Raw genomic sequence first — 19,942 nt, 5'->3', positions numbered from 1 at the left:
TCAGTTAACTATAGATCAGTTAACCACCCTTTCAAACTGGCTTAAGAGAGAGGGGATTTTATGGTTGTAACTAACTGAAGACCCCATCCAGACTGACCTAAAAGGGGAGGGGAATTTTTAGTCCAGGAGCAGCTGACTTTGGGCACAGCTGTATCCAGGGGCTTGGTGTAATCACGAACTTGTCTCATTCATCCATATCTATATAAATAAAAAAGGACCAGGTCCTGGGAAATCATCAGTAAGAGATACCCGATTGATTCACACAATAGCAAGGAGGAAGGAAGAAGAGCATGAAGAGATCCAACCACAGCCTGGGGTTCTTCTGGAGAGTCTTACCCAAGTGGTTCATGTGCTGCTGAGCCACCCAGGACCTGGATTATCAACATATTCTGGCTACCACAGTGGTTGGTTCAGGGATGGGCATAAGACCAAAGATGAACTGATGAAAACAGTCCCAGAACTTTCCAGAACTATTGGCAAAAGAGGCACTCTGGGTGCTGAGTTTGTGGAATGCAAGCCTAGAATGGTAAATGGTCATCTTTGCTTCTTAAATGAGCAGTCTACTTGAGAATTAAGTCAACACAGAGAAAAGCACAGCGAAAACAAATCATTCATTGAACTAAACAGTTTTGATAATATGATTAATCAAGTAGAAGGGGAGGCCTAAATAAAGATTATACTTAACTATACTATGTTCTCCATGGAAATAGGCAGATTCCTTAGTTGTCTTTTCCTGATATTCAATATAAGAAATAAGAATTCTCTTGCTGGGCTGCTTTATTATAAAGCCTGTTTTACAAATCACCTTTATTGAGGTATAATTTGTATACCACAAAATGCACCCATTTTAATTGTACAGTTCAATGAGTTTTGACAAATCTATACACCCATGTTACCACCATTACAATCATGACTTAGAAAATTTCCATCACCCCCCAAAGAGTTCTCCCATGCCCTTTTGCAGTCCATTCCCTTCTCATGGCTCCAGGCAACCACGGATCAGCTCTGCCACCATAGATAAGCTTTGCCTGTTCTACAATTTTTATCAGTGAACTCATACAGTATCTATTCTTTTGTGTTTACCTTGTTATAATAGAATTTATTTTATTTTCTATAGAATCTACTTATGTTTACATATGTCATAGTCTATACATCATGTTTTAGATAACTCAAAAATAATAAAGAGGACATAGTAACAGTTCAAAAGTTCAACTTCTTATCGAGATGTAGTTGAACTCAAAATGTAGTTGAATTCAAAATGAACTGAGTTTTTTAATATGTCTTTTCCTACTTCTGAAAAATTTTATTTTAAAAAATACAGCATAGACTCATAGCTCCAAATATTGAACATAAAGACCCTCAGAATAGCTTTTAGTTATTGAGATGTCCTTTACAATTCATTGTGTCCCTTTGGAGAAGCTTAGTTTCTAAAGCCAATTCCAGGAGGAGTTGTTGACACCAGCTTGAATCATCCTCAGTCACGTACACACTCCTCTGTGTCCTTTCCTGAAAAAGTCCAGTCCCTTTGTATCTTATGGAACTCACCTAACAAGCTCAGCCCAGGCTGGAATGAAGAGGACCATTGTATATTATGTCCTGTAAGTGTAGGAAGAGGGTGTTGAGAAGGCTCTCACACCAGGTGTCCCCTCAGCTCAAAAGGTAGAACATCAGGTTCCACAGGGTCCAAGTCTCCTGCCCCCTGATCATAGATTCTTCCTGGATCCTCATACTTTGTCTCAGGCCAGTGGAGGTCATAGGGGCTCTGACAAGCAAAGGTGGAGTTAGAACCATAGAGAAATGCCCAGTGGGTCATCACTGCAGCTCTGGGGGATTCACACTTGCACTCAACTTCCCGGGTAAAAATGCTTTTACTTCTAATTGTGAAAAAATTTCAACATGTACAAAGACAAGAGTGATTATAATGAACTCCCACCATAAACCCCAATGTACCCATCACCTAGCTCCAACAATATCAATCCTTGGTCAATCTTGATTTGTCTGTATCTCTATCTTCTCTCCCTCAACCCCCATTAACTGTATTATTTTTAATCAAGTTCAAGATATTGCATGATTTCGTGTCAGAAAAATAATTTAAATGTCAGAAATATGAAACTTTTAAAAGTCCATGACATCAACTATGATTACGATGGAATGTGAGTCATGATTCTGTTAGTCCTATGAATTTCCAAACATTTTCTCATCAAAATAGAAGAGAAAAGAGACCATGTAGGGTGGTCCTTACTAGGGATGTGCTTTGCCCTAAATTTGGGAGAAAATGGTTTTCACTCAACAACTCTTAAAGCAGATTTGTCCATTGGCCCTCCTACCTGTTTTTGTACTGCTCAAGAGCTAAGAAAAGTTTTATATTTTTTAATTGCTGTGATATATCAAAAGAAGAGTATTATCTGTGACATATGAAATGTGTATGAAATTCAAATTCAATGTCCAAAAATAAAGTTTTTTGGAACTTACTTATGCTTGTCCATTTATGTATTTTCTATGGCTGTTTTACATGACAATGGCAGAGTTGAGGAGTTGTGAGACAGACAGTATGTCCTGCAAAGCCTAAATATTTGCTATCTAGCACTTTACAAAAAAGTGTGTATCTGTGTTTCAGAGGGCACATATGGTTCAGCACCATGGACAGCATTTTTATGCCGGTTATTGCCATGCAGATGGAGAGAATATTGCCCTATCTGAGATGTTACAGAAGGAAATCCTCGGCTCAGAGGGGCCAGAGCATTAGCCAAAGCCAAATAGAAAGTCAAAGGTTCTGCCCCCACCCTCCACCTCCCTTGCTGTGGGGCAGTAGGTGGGATTAGTTGATGATCAAAGTGCCTGTCTATAGTTTCTGCCTGCCCAGACACCATCTTCACTTACCTCTGTGTTCTGTTCCCTTCTCTCTCTCAGTCTTGAGTGGGACTGGCCCCTGCTCCTTGATGTCATGTATAGCATATTCTATCCCCTGCCTCAGTGGTTCATTGATGAGTGTGACCCAAACAAGATGAGTAAGTGTCAGCACTGGGGCATTGGAACTATCAGAATAGGCATTCTCTTTCTTTGAAATTGTCTGTGCTACTAGTACATCAACCTGGATTTTCTGGGGGCATCATTAGAGAGGAAATTCTGGGTCTAGCTTGGTGGACTTGAAGACAGTTCTATCTCTTAAATTTTCAATTGAGTAGGCCAAAAAACTTGTTTCTCTCTATATATTTCTCTGCTTAACCAGTGTAGTGGAAATGACTAATTATCCCCCAAAATGCATACCTTCCTTCTTCCATAATAATAAAGCTGTAGTGAGGCATATAGCAGACAAGTTAGACTACATTTCTCAGTCTCCTTTGAAGTTCAGTGTAGCCACGTCCTCACCAGGGGAATGAGTAGAGAATACCATTTCTGGGCCTGGACAACAGGCAGGGTTGTGCCTCCACACACTACCTTTTTCCCTCTCCCAGTGGTTGAAACCCCCAGTGACCTGGCTTATGCATGCAAACTCGGACAAAGCACTAGGGAATGGCAGAGGAATGCAATGAAGAGAAGTTGGGTTCTGAATAATGAGGTGCAGCAGGGCCACTCACCTCTGACTGTTATGTGAGAATGAAGAAGACTTCTTTAGACTACTGGACTATGGCCAGGCCTTTTTCTTATAGCAGCTAGTTTACCCTAACTAATACAAGCAGTAGAAGGTGGGTTTCTAGCACTAGCCAGAAAAGACTTCTGCTGATACAAATCTCCTCACCATCTGCACTTCATCATAGAGGGGTCCCCAGGCTCCAGATGGTGCATACAGTCTTTCCACCTCATCATACAAGTGCCCAGGAGAGGCCATATCCTCCTCCTCAAGACCTCTGAACCCTGGAGTTGGAGCAGAAGGAAAGGATGATCAGGGGACTGGGCCCAGGTGTCAGGGTATCTATGGGTGGGAGTTCTGATATGGGCCTGACTCACCGTGGGGATACAACACTTCCTCCAGCGTCGGTGGCAGCTGGGGGCTGAAGTCCCTCATGGAGTGGTAATATGGCTCTACATCTGTTGTGCTAACCTGTCAAATACCATCCCCCCCAACAAAAAAAGTGTATAGTCTTTTCCGACCTCTGACTCTGTAGTTCCTGAAAAGGGCAGTGATTAACCTAAAGCTAACAGTGTCATTTTAGTCGCCATCAGTTCCCTGTCAGTAGGGCCGACAGGAGCACCCTCACTCACTGTGGAGCTTCGAGTGTCCCGGTCTCCAGTCCACTGGCTTTCCTCATATTCGTTCCTGACTCGGTCCTCTTCCGACCTTCCAGGATGGAGTATGGAGGGCAGTTAAGTTTGACCCTCTGACACCTGTCACCCCCAAATTTCCTCCCTCAGAGCCTTCTTTATTTTCCCTCAGAAAAATATCTCCACTTACCCTAATTCTGTCTTTTCTGAGATGCCTAAGGGAAGTAGGAAAAAAGGGTCATAGACACCCCACCTCGAGCCCACCTGGTTCTCAGAGACCTTCAACCTGCAGCAGCCCCAGGGCTCCCAGTCACCCTTGGCCTCCGGCCTCCATCCTGGCAGGAGAAGGGTCTCTCCTCACCTGCAGCAAGACGCTTCAGTCTCCGCTGCCAGAGGAATCCCCCAACACAGGAGGCGTTAGAAAGCAGCAGGAGACCTCCAATGGCAAACAGCACAGGCAGCTGGGGCATCCCCGAGGGTCCTGGAGACAGAAGGTGCCCCTCAGTGAGCCCAGACAACTAGCTCTAGGCCCGAAATGGGGTTTTATGAGGGAGCCCATTCCCTCCTCCTAGGTCAGGGAAGCAGATGAACAGGGGTTTCCATGTCCATTCTTTCTTCTCCACTCCAGGGCAGGTAGCTCCTTTCTCAAGATAAGCCACCCACAGTGGGTCCTACCTTTGCCTGAAACCTGTGTATGGAGTCAGGTGGGAGCTTTAGCTCCTCAGCTGAGCATCCAAGACATTCTGTGATCTGGCCTTTTCCCACATCTCCAGCCTTGCCCACGAACTATAGAACTTGGTATTGGATTCTCCAGGTACACAAACTATCTATTGGCTGTTTCCAGAATCACGAGGCAAACCCACACCCCTCAGCCTTGGAATTGTCAAGTGTCTGTCTTTAAATGTTCTTTTTTTTTCTCTACTTCTATTCACTTTTCCAACTCCATCTCATATGACTTCCTCTTTGCACAGATTTCCACATCAGACGGTATCAGACTCCTGTGCTATATCCCAGAGACTAAGTCCCTTTAAGTAGACTTCTACTCAGCCTTCCTTTCCTGGCCTCTCCTAACAGCACTCTTTTCCTTTGAAGAAACAGTCCCTCCCCTGCTCTCAGTCTGTATGAGTGGGCAGGACTCCATGGAGGCCCAGCCTGGCCAATAAGCTCAGGCATCCCTCTTTCCACAGTGATCAGTTCAGAGACTGGCATGTGACCAGAATATTTAGGACACTGCTCAGCTGGTTCCTAAGAAGTGAAGTGAAAGGCAGGGGAAGGGGGTTCTTTGCCCTCTTGATAGAAGAACCTGAGAAGGAAGCCATCAGAGATGAAGGTAAAGTTAAGAAGGTGAGAAATAGTTTCCGGGTGAATATTATGAGTGCCTGAATCAAGCCAAACTTGGCATTTTCAGTCTCACAAACCAAACAAATCTTTTTAGTGCCAATGACAGCTGAATTTCTGTCCCTTGCAACCTTCTCAGACTCTGTAAGGGGATTGTTTGCAAAATGGTCATAATTCTCTCCCTGTCTCCCCACCCATCCACACTGACTCTGAGTGGAGCCTTGCCATTTGCTTCAGCCAATGATACAACAGCAAACGCAACAGAATCAGAAGCTTGAAGGACGCTTGTAAATTGGAGATGGCTCTGTCTTGGTGCTCTTGGGATCCTGTGACCATCTCCATGTGAAACAAGCCAAGGAGAGACATGTGGCCCAGTTACCTCCACTGCCCCAACCAAGAGGATTGTCAGACACGTGAGGAGACCATCCCAGACCAACCTGTCCCAGCTGAGCTGCCAGCTGACTGTAGCCTGGACTAGAACTGTTCAGCCCCTCATAATAGAATCATGAGAAATGATTTGTTGCTCTAAATGCCCGTGTTTGGAGTGGTTTGTGAGGAAGCAAAAGCCAAGTGATACAGGCTCTGCACAGAGCATGGGATCAGTTCATTCTTTCCAAATTAAACAGAATTAGGAAGAAAGAAAATTTATCAAATCCAGGCAAGAGAAAGACCTAAGGATAAGGGTGAGAGCCCACAGAGACAGAGCCATCTTGGCTGCCCACAAGACAGAGGAAGCAGGGTTAGAGAACAGAAATTTCTGTTCTCAGGGGAGAGAAGGGTCTTCAGGGGATTGAGAACTTGCCTGAAGGCTGCTCTGTGGGCAGCTGGTAGTCAGGTTCTCCAGAAGGCTGATCAAGACCTGGGTAGTGGATATAGAAATTGTGATTAGCATCAAGAATCCTGGATAAGCCCTAAATACTTCTCAGTCTCCTATTAATTTTTTCAACCCATTTGGAGACTCATAGGGGCTGATTTATGGCTTGTTGGGAATATTTCAGAGAGCTGGAAATTGCTGATAATGATAGCAATGTTATTAACAGCTGTTCTAATGCCAATAATAACAAATTAGTAATGAGAGCTTTGTGTACAAGGTCTTTTTAACCTGAATTGTCAATGTTTTGGTTAATCAGAAAAAATGATGGGCTCTCAGGATGCCTTAATAGAAGTGTAAGTTCTAGAGCAAGGAAGTAAATACAGTACTTTATGTTTTAGTGCTTAAAGGGAAAGCAGGAATGGTAGGGGGAAAGGAGGAAGGAAGATTGTAAGGATGGGAAAGGGTCCTTACTTCCACGAGGAAAATGGCTGCTCTGTCAGGAAGGGTAAGACAAGAAGAGGGAGCATTCAGAGGGCGAAATAACAGAAGGTGAGCAGGGTCATTTCTTTAATTTAGTTTACATAGCACTTTGCACGGGGCTCTGTTCTAAGCACTTGAGATACATCAATTATTTAATTCTCACAACTGTCTGGAATGATCTTACTTTCAGAAACTGAGGCACAGAGATCTGAGATATACTTTATTTTTAGAAATTGAGGCTCAGAGATGTTAAGTAACTTGCCTAAGATCCTACAACTAGGAAGTGGCAGGGCTGGTACTTGAATGCAGCCTTGTCTGAACCAGTTTCTGTGTGATTAACCATTGCACTGCAGTGTCTGTCAGGGTCAAAATGTTCTCATTAGTCAAGGAGTTTGTCCATTTCACCAAAGTTGTGGGATTTGTTGGCATAAAATTGTTCATAGTATTGCCTAATTTCCCCTTAGTGTCTGGAGGATCCCCTTTCACTAGTAATATCCCTTTTCATTCCCAATATTGGCTAAGTTGTGTCTTCTCTCATTTGCCTTGATTAGCTTTATAAATGTTATTTATATTTTTAAAGAAGTAGTTTTTTGTTTCATTGATTTTACTCTATTGTTTTTATTTTCTGGTTCATCAATTTCTGCTCTTACATTTATTATTTTCTTCCTTCTGTTTACTTTGGATTTAATTTGCTCTTTTTTTCTAGCTTCTTAAGATGGAAATTTAAAGCATCAGTTTGAGGTCTTTTTTTTATCTAATATGAACATTTAATGCTATGAATTTCCTGCTAAGTGCTGCTTTAGCTACACCCCAAAATTTTCATGTTTTCATTTTCATTCAGTTCAAATTGTCTTCTAATTTCTCTTGTGTCTTTAATCATATTCAGACAGTATAGTTTAGTGGTTACAAACTGGTATCTGGAGTACATCTGTCTGAGTTTCAATCTCATCTCTGCCTCCTTCTAGCTGTGTGAGCTTCAACAATTTGCTTAACCTCTCTGGGCCTCATTTCCTTCATCTGTAAAAGGGGAATAATAGTATCTACTTCACTTTATCACCCTATAAACCCTCTGGGCAACTCTGCCACCTGGCCAAAACTGTTTCTTCCCACCTGGGGTGGTGATAGGGATCTGGGACCCCTTGTCAGCTAGTTCGCTGTCCCCCAGGGCATTGCTGGCCAGCAGCCAGACCCTGTATCGTGTAGAAGGCTGCAGCCCAGTCAGTGTGAAGGTGGTGGCCTGGGGTGGTAGCACATCCATGTAGAGGAACCCTGGAGTCCCCAAAGCCTCATACCTGCATGAGAGGGAGACCAGTCATTTAGACAGATGGCCAGCCCTTTTGGCTGCCACCTTTTTTGATTTGACAGGGACCCACCTGATTTGGAACCGCTGTGGCAAGCCACCATCAAAGCCAGGCTTCCACTCCAGCCCCACTGAGTATGGGGTCATGCTCACGACCTTTAATCCTGATGGGGGATCAGGGCGGCCTTTGAGGAAAAGGATGGGGGAAGTAGTCAGAGGATACAAAGGGTTCTGGAAGATTCCTTCCACACTTTTCCTAAGAATGATTTTAAATATATGATCGATTCATGTTATTGGTGGTGGCTATGTTCTATAAAGTCACCATGAACACTGAGTTAGCAGATACCAAACTTTAGCTCATAGGGGAAATGCAGGGGTAGGTTCCGGTGAGCTTCTATTCACAACATTTTCATCAATCAATCAATACCTGATTTTGTTTTATGTGTCTGTTTAAATACACCTTATTTAATATATCTTATTGATTCATTAACACTAAACTCACAGCCAACAGTACTATAACTCATATAACCCTCGACAAAGCTTGTCCAGCAGAAGTATTCTCTCCATAAGGCACACCACAGAACACTTAAGAACACTAGACAGCACTTCAGCACTATGCTTGGGGACCATTTAAAATAGCTTCTTGCTCCTTTTAGGATGGACGTGTGACTGAGCCTGGCCAACCAGAGTGTCACCTGCCCCTGACCACATGCTTGGTTCAGGAACGTGCTGGATGCCGAGTAGTGCCAATGAATCTTAACTCTAGGAACTTCATACCGCTGTTAGGAACTGCAAAAATTATATTCCCCTGAGAAGATTAATAGCCCATTATGAGGAGCCTTAGAATAAACCCAACACAGAGAAAAGCAGACTTGAGAAACAGAGAGTTCTTGATACAGCTGAATGTCTTGAGGACTCTCCCATCAGAGTTCCAGTGACTCCTGAAAGTCTACTTTTCAGTTATTTGAATCACTGTTACCTCCCCCACCTCCCACCTTTTTCCTTTGTTGTGGGTTTCCCTGAAGATCCAGTTTCCATAAGGATTTTCAGGTCAGGCAAAAACTCCAAACTCACTCGTAAATATTTCTCAGGTTTCAGGAACACTGCCATTCTGGGCCAACCAGATACTTGGAGCTGACCTAGGGAGCACCCTCCCAGAACCCTCAGAGTCCCCTCCCACCATACTGATGCTGACGAGTTGAATGTTGGTGTGGTCCGAGCCAAGGGGGTTGGTGGCTGTGCACGTGAAAAGGGCGTAATCCTGGGCTGCAGACACGTTGGCAATGGTCAGGAGACTGCTGTGGACCACACCCTGGTGGTATGTGTGCTCTGTGTACCTGAAAAGGAGGTATGGGAGGGACTGTGGTTGGGGAACCACACTGGAGTGCTACCTGGCTGGGCCTTGGCTCACCTGGGATCTTGGAGATCCAGAGAGACCCCATTTTTGGTCCAAGTGAAGGCGATGTTGGGAACACCTCGGGCACGACAGTGGAGCGTGGCAGAACTCGTGCTGTCTCCAGCTGCAGCCACTTTAGTTAAGGGAGTGGGGTGCTCCACCTGGGGGGCAACTAGGAAGGGTTGGGGGTCAATATGAGGTATGAGGAAGGAGATGAGAGAGGTGGGTGTAGTGGCAGGACTTGAAGTCAGGGGTTTGGATGTTACTCACATCTGACAACAAGACGGACCAGCCCTCGGGCTGGAGGTGCCACCCCATTGTCCACAATGCACTGATAAGCACCAGCCTGGGCCAGCTTGGCATGGTGAATTCGAAGGTGCCCAGTGGACCCCTTTGACATCTTCTCCATGTCATCCAGGCTCTGGTCCTCCTCCTCTTCTCCCTAGAGGCCCAAGATTCAGGATTTATGTCTGGCCCCAGCTCCATTATCCCCCAAACTGTAGTTTCCCCCTTCTGTAGTTTCATTCTCCCAACCACAATCACCCTATACAGGGCTAGCAAAGAAAAAATTCTTCCCATCATCCATCCACCCATCTATTTTTCTAGCCATTCATGATTTTAACCATCTATCCACTCATCCATCCTTCTGTTTAACCACCCGTCTGTTCACTAATTCATCCATGTATCCAACCATCCATCTACTTCTCCTTCATTTATTCATCCATTCACCCATTCATTCATCCAACCATTTGTCTTCCTTCTAACCCTGTATTTACCCTTTCATCTCTCCACCCATCTACCCCATCTGTTCACTCATACATGCACATACCCATACATAAATATTTGTTCATCAAGTCATCCAGATACCTATTTTCCCATTTCTCCATTGACCTATGCACCTATCCATCCACCCATCCATCATCCTTCTACAGACATCTTCCCACTGATGCTATATGTATCCATTCATCTACTCTAGCCATTTATCTAATTTCTCCCATTAAATCATCTAGCTACACATCTGTTCATCCATTTATCCATCCATCCATTTATTTACTTGTCCATTTGTCCATCTGCTTTTCCATCCACTCATTCATCTATCCACCTGTTCAGCCACTCATCTACCTATCAACACATATGTTCAACCACCTGCCCATCCACTCACCTGGTTATCTAACCACTTATCCAACCATCCATCTGCCATTCAGCAGTTAGTTCTTGGAGCATACCCAGGCAAGTATGTATTTATGCAGGGTCATATAGATGTGACCCCTCCTCCCAAGGACCTCACAGTCAAGAAACCAAATCCCCAGCCTGCACTTTCATTTGCCAAAGACAGATCCTTACCAGCTTCTCCCAGTTGAACATCCCTGGAAGGATGGGATTGGCATCAACAGTGCAGACTATGTCCACAGAACCCCCAATATTCACCTCAGTGGGGTCCTGGAGCGCTCGGATAGTGGGAGCATCTGGAGAAGGCAGGGGTTGGGGAAAGCATCTGGGCCCAGACAGTCCATGGTCAGAGAGGTGGGAGAGGTGTCTTAAAGGTGACCAGGGAAAGTTATAGGTATAATACTGTCTGTCACTTATTCAGAGCACTTGAAGTAAAGTTCTCGAACCCTCTACTGTGCCTCTGTGATGACAAAACTAGGTCCAGCGGACTTCCAGAATTGTGTGGACGTGGGGTTTTCCACAGCAGACTTGGCTTTCCGATGGGAGTAATTTTTATGGAGGTGGGCCCCCTAAATGGTCAGAGATCCCATTGGGTCTCTCTAGTGGGCATGGTTCTCAAAGTGGGCGTGGCTCCACCACAGTCTGGGCTCCCAGAGTGGGATGGGTGAATAGTCCTGAATGGGCAGTGCTTCCAAAACAAGGGGACTCCACAGCGGTCAAGTTTCCCTGGGTGGGTGGGACCTCCAGCACTCCCTAGTTTCTTAGGGTAATGCGGAGGCGAGGGGGTGCAACTCACAGTGTACATCCAGCCTCACTAGCGCTTCAGCGGTGCCCTCCGAGTTCTGGCAATGCAGCTGATAGAGGCCATCGTCAGCGCGGGTCACATTCCATAGCTGCAGAGTTCCACCAGACAGGATGCGATGCCGGGGGCCACCAGCTGGGGAAGGTAAGGGTGAGGGGTCAGTCAGGCCCTCCTGTCCCCAGAAACCTGCATCCTCTTCCATGTCCACTCCGTGCACCTGGGCTGAGGCGGTAGCCGCGGAAGGTCCAGTTGAAGGCCTCCGGGGCGGGGTTGGCAGACACTGAAACGGGCAGTAGTGCCTCGCCCTGCTCCACTGCGGTCACCACAAGCGCCTGCTCCCCCAAGAACTCAGGAGGGTCTGCAGAGGGGGCGCCACCAGGAGTCAAGATGATTGCTAAGTTTGGGGTCCGGGATGGATTTGAGATCCAATAGTTATAAAGGGTTTAAGGTTGAGGAGGTCACGACTAGATTTACGTGGCAAGGTAACAAGATCAGAGCTGAGGTCGGGGGTTAAGTTCAGTATAGAAGTTAGGATCCAGTTTAGGAAAAAGAGACCAGCGTCAGGTCTATGAGTGGATAGAGGGTTCAGGATGAGGGTCATGGTCAGGGGTTAAGGTAGAGGACAAAGGCAAGATTGGGCAGGATGGGAGTTGGTGCAGGGCCTGGGGTCAGGATAAAGGTCAGGAAAGTTTCAAGATTCAGGATGCAGTTCAAGGACAGTATCAAGGTGAAGAACCAAGTAGTAAAGGGTAAGGAGGGATTAAGAGGGGTTCTCGGCCTGTGCACATACATAGCACGTTGAGGCGGTAGAAGGCGCTCACGGTTTCCTGTAGCTCGGTGCTGTGGGCGCGGCAGGTCACTCGGTGGCCGTGGTCGCGGGATGACATTCTCAGAAGGACGCTCCTGGCGGCGTAGGAGCCTTTGAATGGGGCGCTGCGGAGCGGGGCAGGCATGCCTTCCAGCCTGTGAACCCGCAGAGCGTGGTGGGGTCAGGTCTGGGCTGCCGCGAGGGTGGTACCAGAGCCAGAGGTGCTGGAAACTGGCAGGATGGCAGGGGGCGTGAGATGGGACTCGCACGGCAAGGGGGCGCTACCAGAACCACTCACCCCTCCCCCTCCTTGTCCCACGACAAGTTGACTGGAGGGTTGCTGCTAACGCTCACGCAAGTCAAGTTTAAGGCATCCCCGGGGCGCAGAGCCGACGCGTTGGTCAGGATCGTCACGTTAGTTGGGGGAACTTCGAGAACAGGTCAGAGGAAGGAGGCTCAGAGATGAAGAGGAGATCCGGGCTGCTTCCGCCCAGCCTTGACCCCAGGCCCCACCCGGCTCCGCGTCCCGGCTCTGCGGCATCCACTGCCCCCCAAGCCGCCGCCAAGCCCTGCCCAGGCCCCCGCCGTGGGCGCCCTCACACTGCACCACCAGTTGCGTGAACGCGCTAAGCTGGCCCGCCTTGCACGTGAACTTGGCCTGGTTGTCCGACGGACCCGTGACCAGCACCAGTTCGCGGGAGAAGGTGTTCCCCGACTTCTCCAGACTTCCCAGCTGCACCCGTCGCGGCTCCTGGGGCGGCCGCGGTTCGGTCACAGTGCGCGAGTCCTGAGGGCAGAGACAGACTGGGGGTCGCCCTGCCATTCCCCTCTGAGATGCCCCTATCGGGTTGGCTGAAGCCCTCCCAGATAAAGCCTCTGTATGAAGAGCAAAAGGCGCTCCCTCCTGCGGACACCCGGCCAGAGTGGAGGAGTGGGAACTAGAACTGAGCATCCACCCGCCACTCCCCCGCTGGCGTCTCTCCCGCCTACCCTGCGCCCCTTGAGCCCAGGCAGTTTGGCTGCCTGATCGCTTGGCCAGTCCCACGCTCCACCCCCATCCAGCCTTCTCTGCCCCATTCCTCTGGAGACCTGCAGACCCTCAACCCCATTCCTCAAAATCCATGCCAGCTACATTTAACAAACACTATATGCCAGAAAACTCCCTTGAAATCCCTTCATTTTTTCTTATCCCTAGTTCTTTTTCTTAAAATTCCCATTTTCCCCAAAGATTTCCTTTGCTCTTTCCCTTAAATCCATTGTTTCCCACACATTTTTTAATCCTTTCCCAATATTCTCTTAGTATCCTAGTCTTTTACTAGAATTCTTCATATTGCCCAAATTCTTGGCATTTCCCTAGAATTCGTTCCAGTTAAATGGTATTCTATTTCATTCCCATAATTCCTAGTTCCCCACCCCCCCAGGAACTTCCACTAACTCCCTAACTTCTCAGAATTTTCCCAGAATTCTGTCAGAATTTCTTTTAATTTTAAAGGAATTTTATTTCTTACTCCCAAATCCCAAGAATTCAGTTTACTATGAACGGATTTTCAAATGTTCTGTAGAATTACTAGTTTTTTCCCCAGAATGTCTAGCAAATTTTGCCCATCATTGTATTTGTTCCTGGAATTCTTAAACTTTCCCTAAAATTTCTGCCAGTTCACCTGAATTCTGAGATTTCACCAGAATTTCCTTTACTTTTAATGAAATTGCCTTTTCTCTAGAACTCCCAATGCTGATCCACAATTCCTTCTTTCATCCTAGAATTCTTCATTTTCCCAGAATTTTCCTAGGATTCCATTTAATTCTCATACCTCTTGTGTCTTTTCCAATTCCCTGCCATAACTTAAAATCTCCTGTGTCTTTCCAAAAATTCTGGTTTTTCCAAGATTTCCCAAGACTCTGGAAGAGAGAAGGGGCTCCATCCTCCCACCACATTCCTGCAATCCTTGCTTGGCACCGACCTTGTACCAGGTGAGGGGAGGATCTGGGTTGCCTCCAATGGCCAAACACACCAACCTCACCCGGGTCCCAGCCCGGAGGTGCTGCCCCTTTTGAGGGCCTTCTATCCACAGCTTCTGGGCAGGATCTGAAGGAAGAGCCAGAAAACGTGGCTGTTCTCTCTGAGCTGGAGCCTGAGGGCAGGGTCTCTAAAGCATGGGGCACCCCCAAGTGAGGGTGGAGGCTCACATTTCACATTCAGGGTGAGCGACTTCTTGAAGGTTTCCTTGGTGAAGGCCTCACTAAAGGCTTCACACGTGAGAGTCAGACCATTGTCTTCTCGTCGTGCCAGGAACGTCAGGTTGGACATGGAGATGTGGCCACCATGCAGGCCCTGACAGGAAGTGAGCTTCAGACTTGGGGACTAGAGCACCCCCATCCATGGTACCAGAGGCCTGGGCCCACCCCAGACCCTAGCGGGGACCCATGAAACATTTCCACCCACTCCTCTGTCAGACCCAGGAGGTCTGGGGCCCTGTTCATGCTCCCCAAGGACCAGAGTGTCCAGGCTGCAAGAACCCTCCTCTCCCAGATCCAGGAGCCTGGCCCCCGCCTCACATCCATGACAGTCTCCTCTGTGGGCAGCAGCTGCCGCCAGCCCAGCCACCATCGCAGCAGGACTCGCGGGCGACTAGACTTGGTGATGCAGGAGAGCGTCACATTCTTGTTCTCAGACTGCGATGCAGATCCCAGGATGGTAAGGGCACTGGGGGGAACTGCAGGGATGATGGACAGAGGGGAGACACTAAGCTCGGCTGGATGTCTTGCAGACCAGCCCAGATAGACAAGGGACTGGGGACAGATGACTGGGTCTTTGGTATCAGACAGGCATGATTCGGAGGCACAAATAAGATGGGTCTCTGGAGCATGGGCTGACAGATGGGTAGTTGGCACTAGGACTCACAGGTGACCTGCAGCGTGACCCCATGTTCCTGGATCCCTGTGGACACACTGTTGTGGGCCTCACAGCTGAGCCTTGCCCCATGGTCTTCTGGCCGCACTACCATCACTAGCATGCTGCTGGCCACTGCCTCAGTATGCTCCGTGCCCCATGCTGTGGACATGGGCTGGCCATTCTGGAGACAGAGACAGGCCTGAGCCAGCTCAGAGAGAGCTTCCAACGCCCCCTTCCCCCGCTCCCATGCCTGCCTCTGCCCTCACCTTTAGCCACTGCAGCGTGGCTGGCGGATTCCCACCTCGGGCTGTGCATGGCAGCTCCAAGCTCTGCCCTGCCCGCACGTGCCCCTCGTCCAGGCCTGGCCACTGAATGACAGGGGGTCCTGGGGGAACTGAGAAGCAGCAATCACTCAGTGGGCCTGGGGGGCATCCACTCTTTCCAGGCCCCACAACTGCCTCTGAACCCCCATGTTTATCCCTGAGAGCCTGAACCTTCCCCTGTGCTCCCCCAGGAAGCCCAATTCCTGCTGACTCAGCTCCCCACTTACACAGAACATTCATGGTGACTGAAACCTTGATGGGGGTGTTCAACGCTGGGCTGGATGCCTCACAGACCAGTAAATGCCCATTGTCTGAGCTCTGAGGTGTCACCCTGGGGTGAGAAGTTGGGGTTCTGGAGTCAGAGTCATCATCTGAAATTTGTGGAGTCAAGGTGAAGAAGTGGGGATCCCAGGTTCCCACACCTGGTCTAAGTCTCTCTGCTGATTTCCTCTAGGATCTAGAGTTCTATGGAAGAGATTTGGAGGGTCAGTAGTGAGAATTGGGGGTCCTGGAGGCCCACAAATGGCTGAAATCTTTGTACTTAATATTCTGGAACAGGGGTTCCCATGAAGGAGTTTTGGAATGTCAGATTGAAGAACTGGGTCCCCGATCTTCATACCTGACCCAGGGTTTCCATGCTTGAATCCCTGGGATATGGGGTTTCGTGGAGAAGTACGGGGGCATGAGGCTGAGGGAAGGCATCTCAAATTCCATACCTGGCTGTGGCCTCTGTGGTGAAGAGTTTCTCCTGGGACCCTGCGTTCACACTGGCTGAGATGTCAGAAATTGTTTGTCCACCTTGGGACAACAAGAGGGCTGGAGGGGTGCCAGGTTTCCCCAGCACAGATCCTGGGGAGCATGGCCTGGAAGTCCTCAGGGTGTACATACTGCCCCCACCCTCCTGGTTCTGGAGGAAAAGACGAGCTCCGTCCCTTCAACATTCAAGCCTCCCTGAATCCTGGAGCCCTCAGGGCTGGGTCCTGGGCCTCACCCCTCCCATCCCTTTCTTGCTGGGTCTTTGTGTCACAACCTCCACCCCCACGCCCCACTATCACCTCAGCTTCTGGCTTCTGCACTGATGATGTCACCCATGTCTTTGTCTGGGGCCTCAGCCTCTTCCCTGCGTCCCAGGCTAGCAGTCTTATGATCTCCTTGGCGCCTTTCCCTGGATGTCCTCTCCCATTGCTGATCCCACACTGGCTTCAGCATCTCCCCAAGCCTGCTTCTGCCCCATCTCAGGAATGTCATTTTCTGGGGCCCCTAGGAGAGCACTGGGGCTTCACACTGCCCCACCAGCTGCCCCACACTTACTCTGGAGGAAGGTGATGTCAGGTGCTGGCTTTGCGTCCCCGGACACACAACTGACCACGTACTGCTGCCCAGCTACCCACGTGACTGTGCTCCCTACCTCAGGGGTCAGCTGAAGCACCCTAGGGGGGACTGGTGAGAAAGGGTGCGGGGTAAGCTACCGCCACACAGAAGGTATGAGGCTTTGGGTTTTGAGTCTCATTGTTCATGAAATGAGTTCTGTGCCCTGGGTCTGAGGAAGGAGGGCCTGAGGGCTTGGAACCCTGGGCCCTGAGGTAGGAGAGGCTCAGAAGCCCAGATTATGGGTTCTTACCCAGGATGGACAGGGCCACTCTGGGGGACACCAGCTCTGGGCCTGTCTCTGAGCGGCCGACCTGGCATTCATACTCTGCATCATCGCTGAGGTCACTGGCTTCAATATGTAAGTGGAATTCACCTGTGGGTGGGTCCCAAGGTCAGAGCCACAGTCAGCCTCTGCTGGTGGCTCGGAGTCTCACGCTCTGATCTCTTACCTCTAGAGGGGTCACCTTCAAGGTGGTACCTTGGGAAGCTGGGGATCCTAGGATCAGGACCTAGGAGTAGCCCATCTTTGGCCCATTGCACCACACTGTCAGGGGCCCGGACCCCACACCGCAGCTCAGCAGCAGCACCCTCCACCACTGTCACATTTTCTGGCAGAGCCCAGAAGCCTCGGGGGGCTGAGGCAGGAATAGGCAACTGGGCCAGGCCTGAGACACAGGGAGAGGGAGAGTAGGAGAGGAGAGGGGGGCAGCAGCAGAGGGCAGAAAGGGTCTTTCTGGAGAAGGATGGGAAATGAGGGTCACTTGGCTCTGGGTCCCAAGGCCAGGACCCCACTCACCTGTGGTCAGCAGCCTCATGAAGAGCAGGGAAGCCCTGACGGGGATCCTCAAGGCCATCCCCTAGCCTCTGCCTGTGGCTAGTGCAGTGCCCCTGCCTGCCTCCTGTGTGTGCTTCTGTCCTTCTCTGGGTCTCTCTCTCTATATCTTTGACTCTTTCTTTTCTCTTTGCCTCTCTTTTTCTATTTGTTACCTTCTCTTTCTCTGTTTTCCTCTCTTCCCACAAGTCAGTCTCTCCCTCTCCCCCTCTCCCTCCGTCTGTGTTTCTCTCTCTACTCCTGCTCTAAGTCCTCTCCACCCTCCCTCCTCCTGCCCCTCCTACCCAGTCTTTCTCCCTCTCCCCCACCCTCCGTCCCTCCCTTCCTCCCTCTGTCCCCCTGTCAATCTCTCTCTCCCTGTCTAAGGCGCACTCCCTCTCTGAGTCTCTATCTCCCTCTTAGACAGTCTCTATTTCTCTTTCTTTTCCCCAGCTGCTTCCAGCCCTGCTCTCCTTCACCACCACTCACAGCTACTGAGGGAAGACCCGCTGCTCAGAGTCCCATAGGCCCCAGGAGCCCAAGAGAGCCATGAGGCCAACTGGTCAGTTGCAGAGTTGGGCCCCCTCTGAGACCAAGCCTGATCTTGTCCTCACACTGCTTCCTCCCCCAGGCACACTCCTGAGAGTCCAGCTCCCGGCCTTTGCTTAGGAGCTCCTCCCACCCCCACTGAAGCATGAAATCCCCTGTCAGCACATGCCAGGCACATTCCTCAGTGCCTCCCAAGCCCCTGTGATCCCAAGGGCCCGGCTTGGGTCAGGGATAAGGGGGAGCAGGTGAGTCCCACGCAGTCCCAGCCCAGCATGGAGAGCAAAGAGCTGAGTCCAGGGTTGGGGTAGGACTCTCCAGCTCTTCCCCTGCCCTGGTACACGAACTTGGCAGGTCCCTTCCTTCCCTAAGTAGACAGCACTCCCTCAGTGACTTCAGAGATCTCTGCTGGGGAGTGTGCAAGAGAGCATGCGAGAGCCTGAGAGAGTGCAGATGCCAGCGCGGATGTGTGTGTTAGCAGGGGGAAGGTGAGAGTGAATTGTGACCTGTGAGGGTGTGTGCAGAGTGTGTGAGTTTGTAAGAGCAACTAAGGTGTAAGTGTGCAGGGTGCTGGGCAGTCAGAGTGGGTGGGAGGGAAAGGCCAGGTCCCACACCACCAGTGCTTTGTGTGCGAATAGCAATCAGCCCAGCACGGGAACCCTTAGGCCAGGCGCTTGGGAGTTCTGGTTCATGCAGCTCCACCCCCCACCTCCTGTTTCCTCCTCTGTGTATCTGTCTCTCTCCCTCCATCTCTCCATCTCCATTTAATCTTTATACCTTGAATCTCCGTTTTAATTTCCATCCCTTTGAGACTCTCCCTGTCTCACTGTCTTTCTCCCTCTCTCTCTCCATTAGACAGTTAGATCTCAGTCAGCCTTTACCTATTCACCATCTCTCTCTCTGTAGGCTTCTACATGTCTCTGCTTCTCTGTCTTGCTGTTTCTGTTCTCATCTCCATCTCTCCCTCCAACCCCATACTCTGTCTCTCACACACACCAGGAACTTAATAAATATTTGCTCTCAGTCGACCTCTGATTACGCCTCTTTGTCTTATTTATTTCTCCATCCCTGAGTCCTCTCCACTGTCACGTCTTTGAATTTTATAACCATATGCTTGTTGGTCTGCCCTCCCCTCCCCAGTGTGTGAGTACACATGGGATTCCATGGGATAAGCTTCTTCTGCCTGCTTATCTCCTGCAGGAGTTGAAACGCTCGTTTTCTCTGTCTCTCCCCCTATGGCCCCTCCAACTAGTCCTCCTCTAGGAAGAAGCACAGGCATCTGGCTTGAGGCCCCACAGCTCCACCTAGATGCTCCCCCAGTCTTTCCCCTTCCTTCCCATTATTGACTCCTTGTCCTCCTCCCCCATTCCCTCTGACAACTGCCCCCACACTCCCTGGGGAATGAGCTGGAAGTTCTGCCATAGAGGACCTCACCAGCTGGTGTCCCTCAGGGCAGGAGGTAGAGCTGTCAATTGCAGGGACCTTTAAGTAGCATAAACCTTCCACCCTCCACCTTGGCTGTTTTCCTTCTCTGGATGCTCCTGGGACCGCAAGCTCTCCATCTTTCCATGCATGTGGCCCCAGAGATCCAGGAAAGGAAAGCTGTGTCAGGTGTCCAGAAAAAGAGCCTTACTACCTGACTTCCTCTCCAAGATACAAATCTGACTTCTTCTCACAAGACAAGAGT

General features: G+C 49.3%; 1 protein-coding gene across 4 annotated transcripts; it reads right to left on the bottom strand.

Annotated features, from left to right (window-relative positions):
- Positions 1–776: 776 nt before the first annotated feature.
- Positions 777–18,012, bottom strand: NPHS1 (NPHS1 adhesion molecule, nephrin). 4 transcript variants are annotated; one of them, XM_073225777.1, is made up of 29 exons: positions 17,695–18,012; positions 17,348–17,563; positions 17,149–17,271; positions 16,839–16,967; positions 16,244–16,325; positions 15,755–15,858; positions 15,471–15,598; positions 15,214–15,385; positions 14,868–15,025; positions 14,499–14,643; positions 14,123–14,397; positions 12,912–13,098; positions 12,610–12,739; positions 12,294–12,466; positions 11,721–11,861; positions 11,498–11,638; positions 10,876–10,997; positions 9,802–9,973; positions 9,547–9,703; positions 9,321–9,472; positions 8,209–8,320; positions 7,946–8,127; positions 6,344–6,400; positions 4,565–4,684; positions 4,394–4,418; positions 4,204–4,279; positions 3,949–4,042; positions 3,740–3,855; positions 777–1,762 (listed from the first exon to the last, which is right to left on the bottom strand). In XM_073225777.1, the coding sequence occupies exons 1-29, from the start codon at positions 17,750–17,752 to the stop codon at positions 1,631–1,633; spliced, it is 3,879 nt and encodes a 1,292-aa protein (XP_073081878.1). In that variant the 5' UTR covers positions 17,753–18,012; the 3' UTR covers positions 777–1,630. The 4 variants fall into 4 exon arrangements, with proteins under 4 accessions (XP_073081878.1, XP_073081879.1, XP_073081880.1 ...); XM_073225778.1 differs by having other exon boundaries at positions 12,294–12,406; XM_073225779.1 differs by having other exon boundaries at positions 12,987–13,098.
- Between the last annotated feature and the right edge of the window lie 1,930 nt (positions 18,013–19,942).

Source organism: Manis javanica, chromosome 17, assembly GCF_040802235.1.
Source record: "Manis javanica isolate MJ-LG chromosome 17, MJ_LKY, whole genome shotgun sequence".
Lineage (NCBI taxonomy): Eukaryota > Metazoa > Chordata > Mammalia > Pholidota > Manidae > Manis > Manis javanica.
The sequence above is the reverse complement of the archived record's forward strand: the minus strand, read 5'-3'. Positions and strand labels throughout refer to the sequence as shown.

Bases quoted from the DNA above. Each gene is read 5' to 3' on its own strand.
- NPHS1 (XM_073225777.1), bottom strand. From the start codon at position 17,752: ATGGCCTTGAGGATCCCCGTCAGGGCTTCCCTGCTCTTCATGAGGCTG. The intron at 11,639-11,720 runs GTGCACGGAGTG...TACCTTCCCCAG, and splicing joins CGGCTACCGCCTCAGCCCAG to CTGGTGGCCCCCGGCATCGC. The intron at 4,043-4,203 runs GTGAGTGAGGGT...GGTATTTGACAG, and splicing joins GGGACACTCGAAGCTCCACA to GTTAGCACAACAGATGTAGA.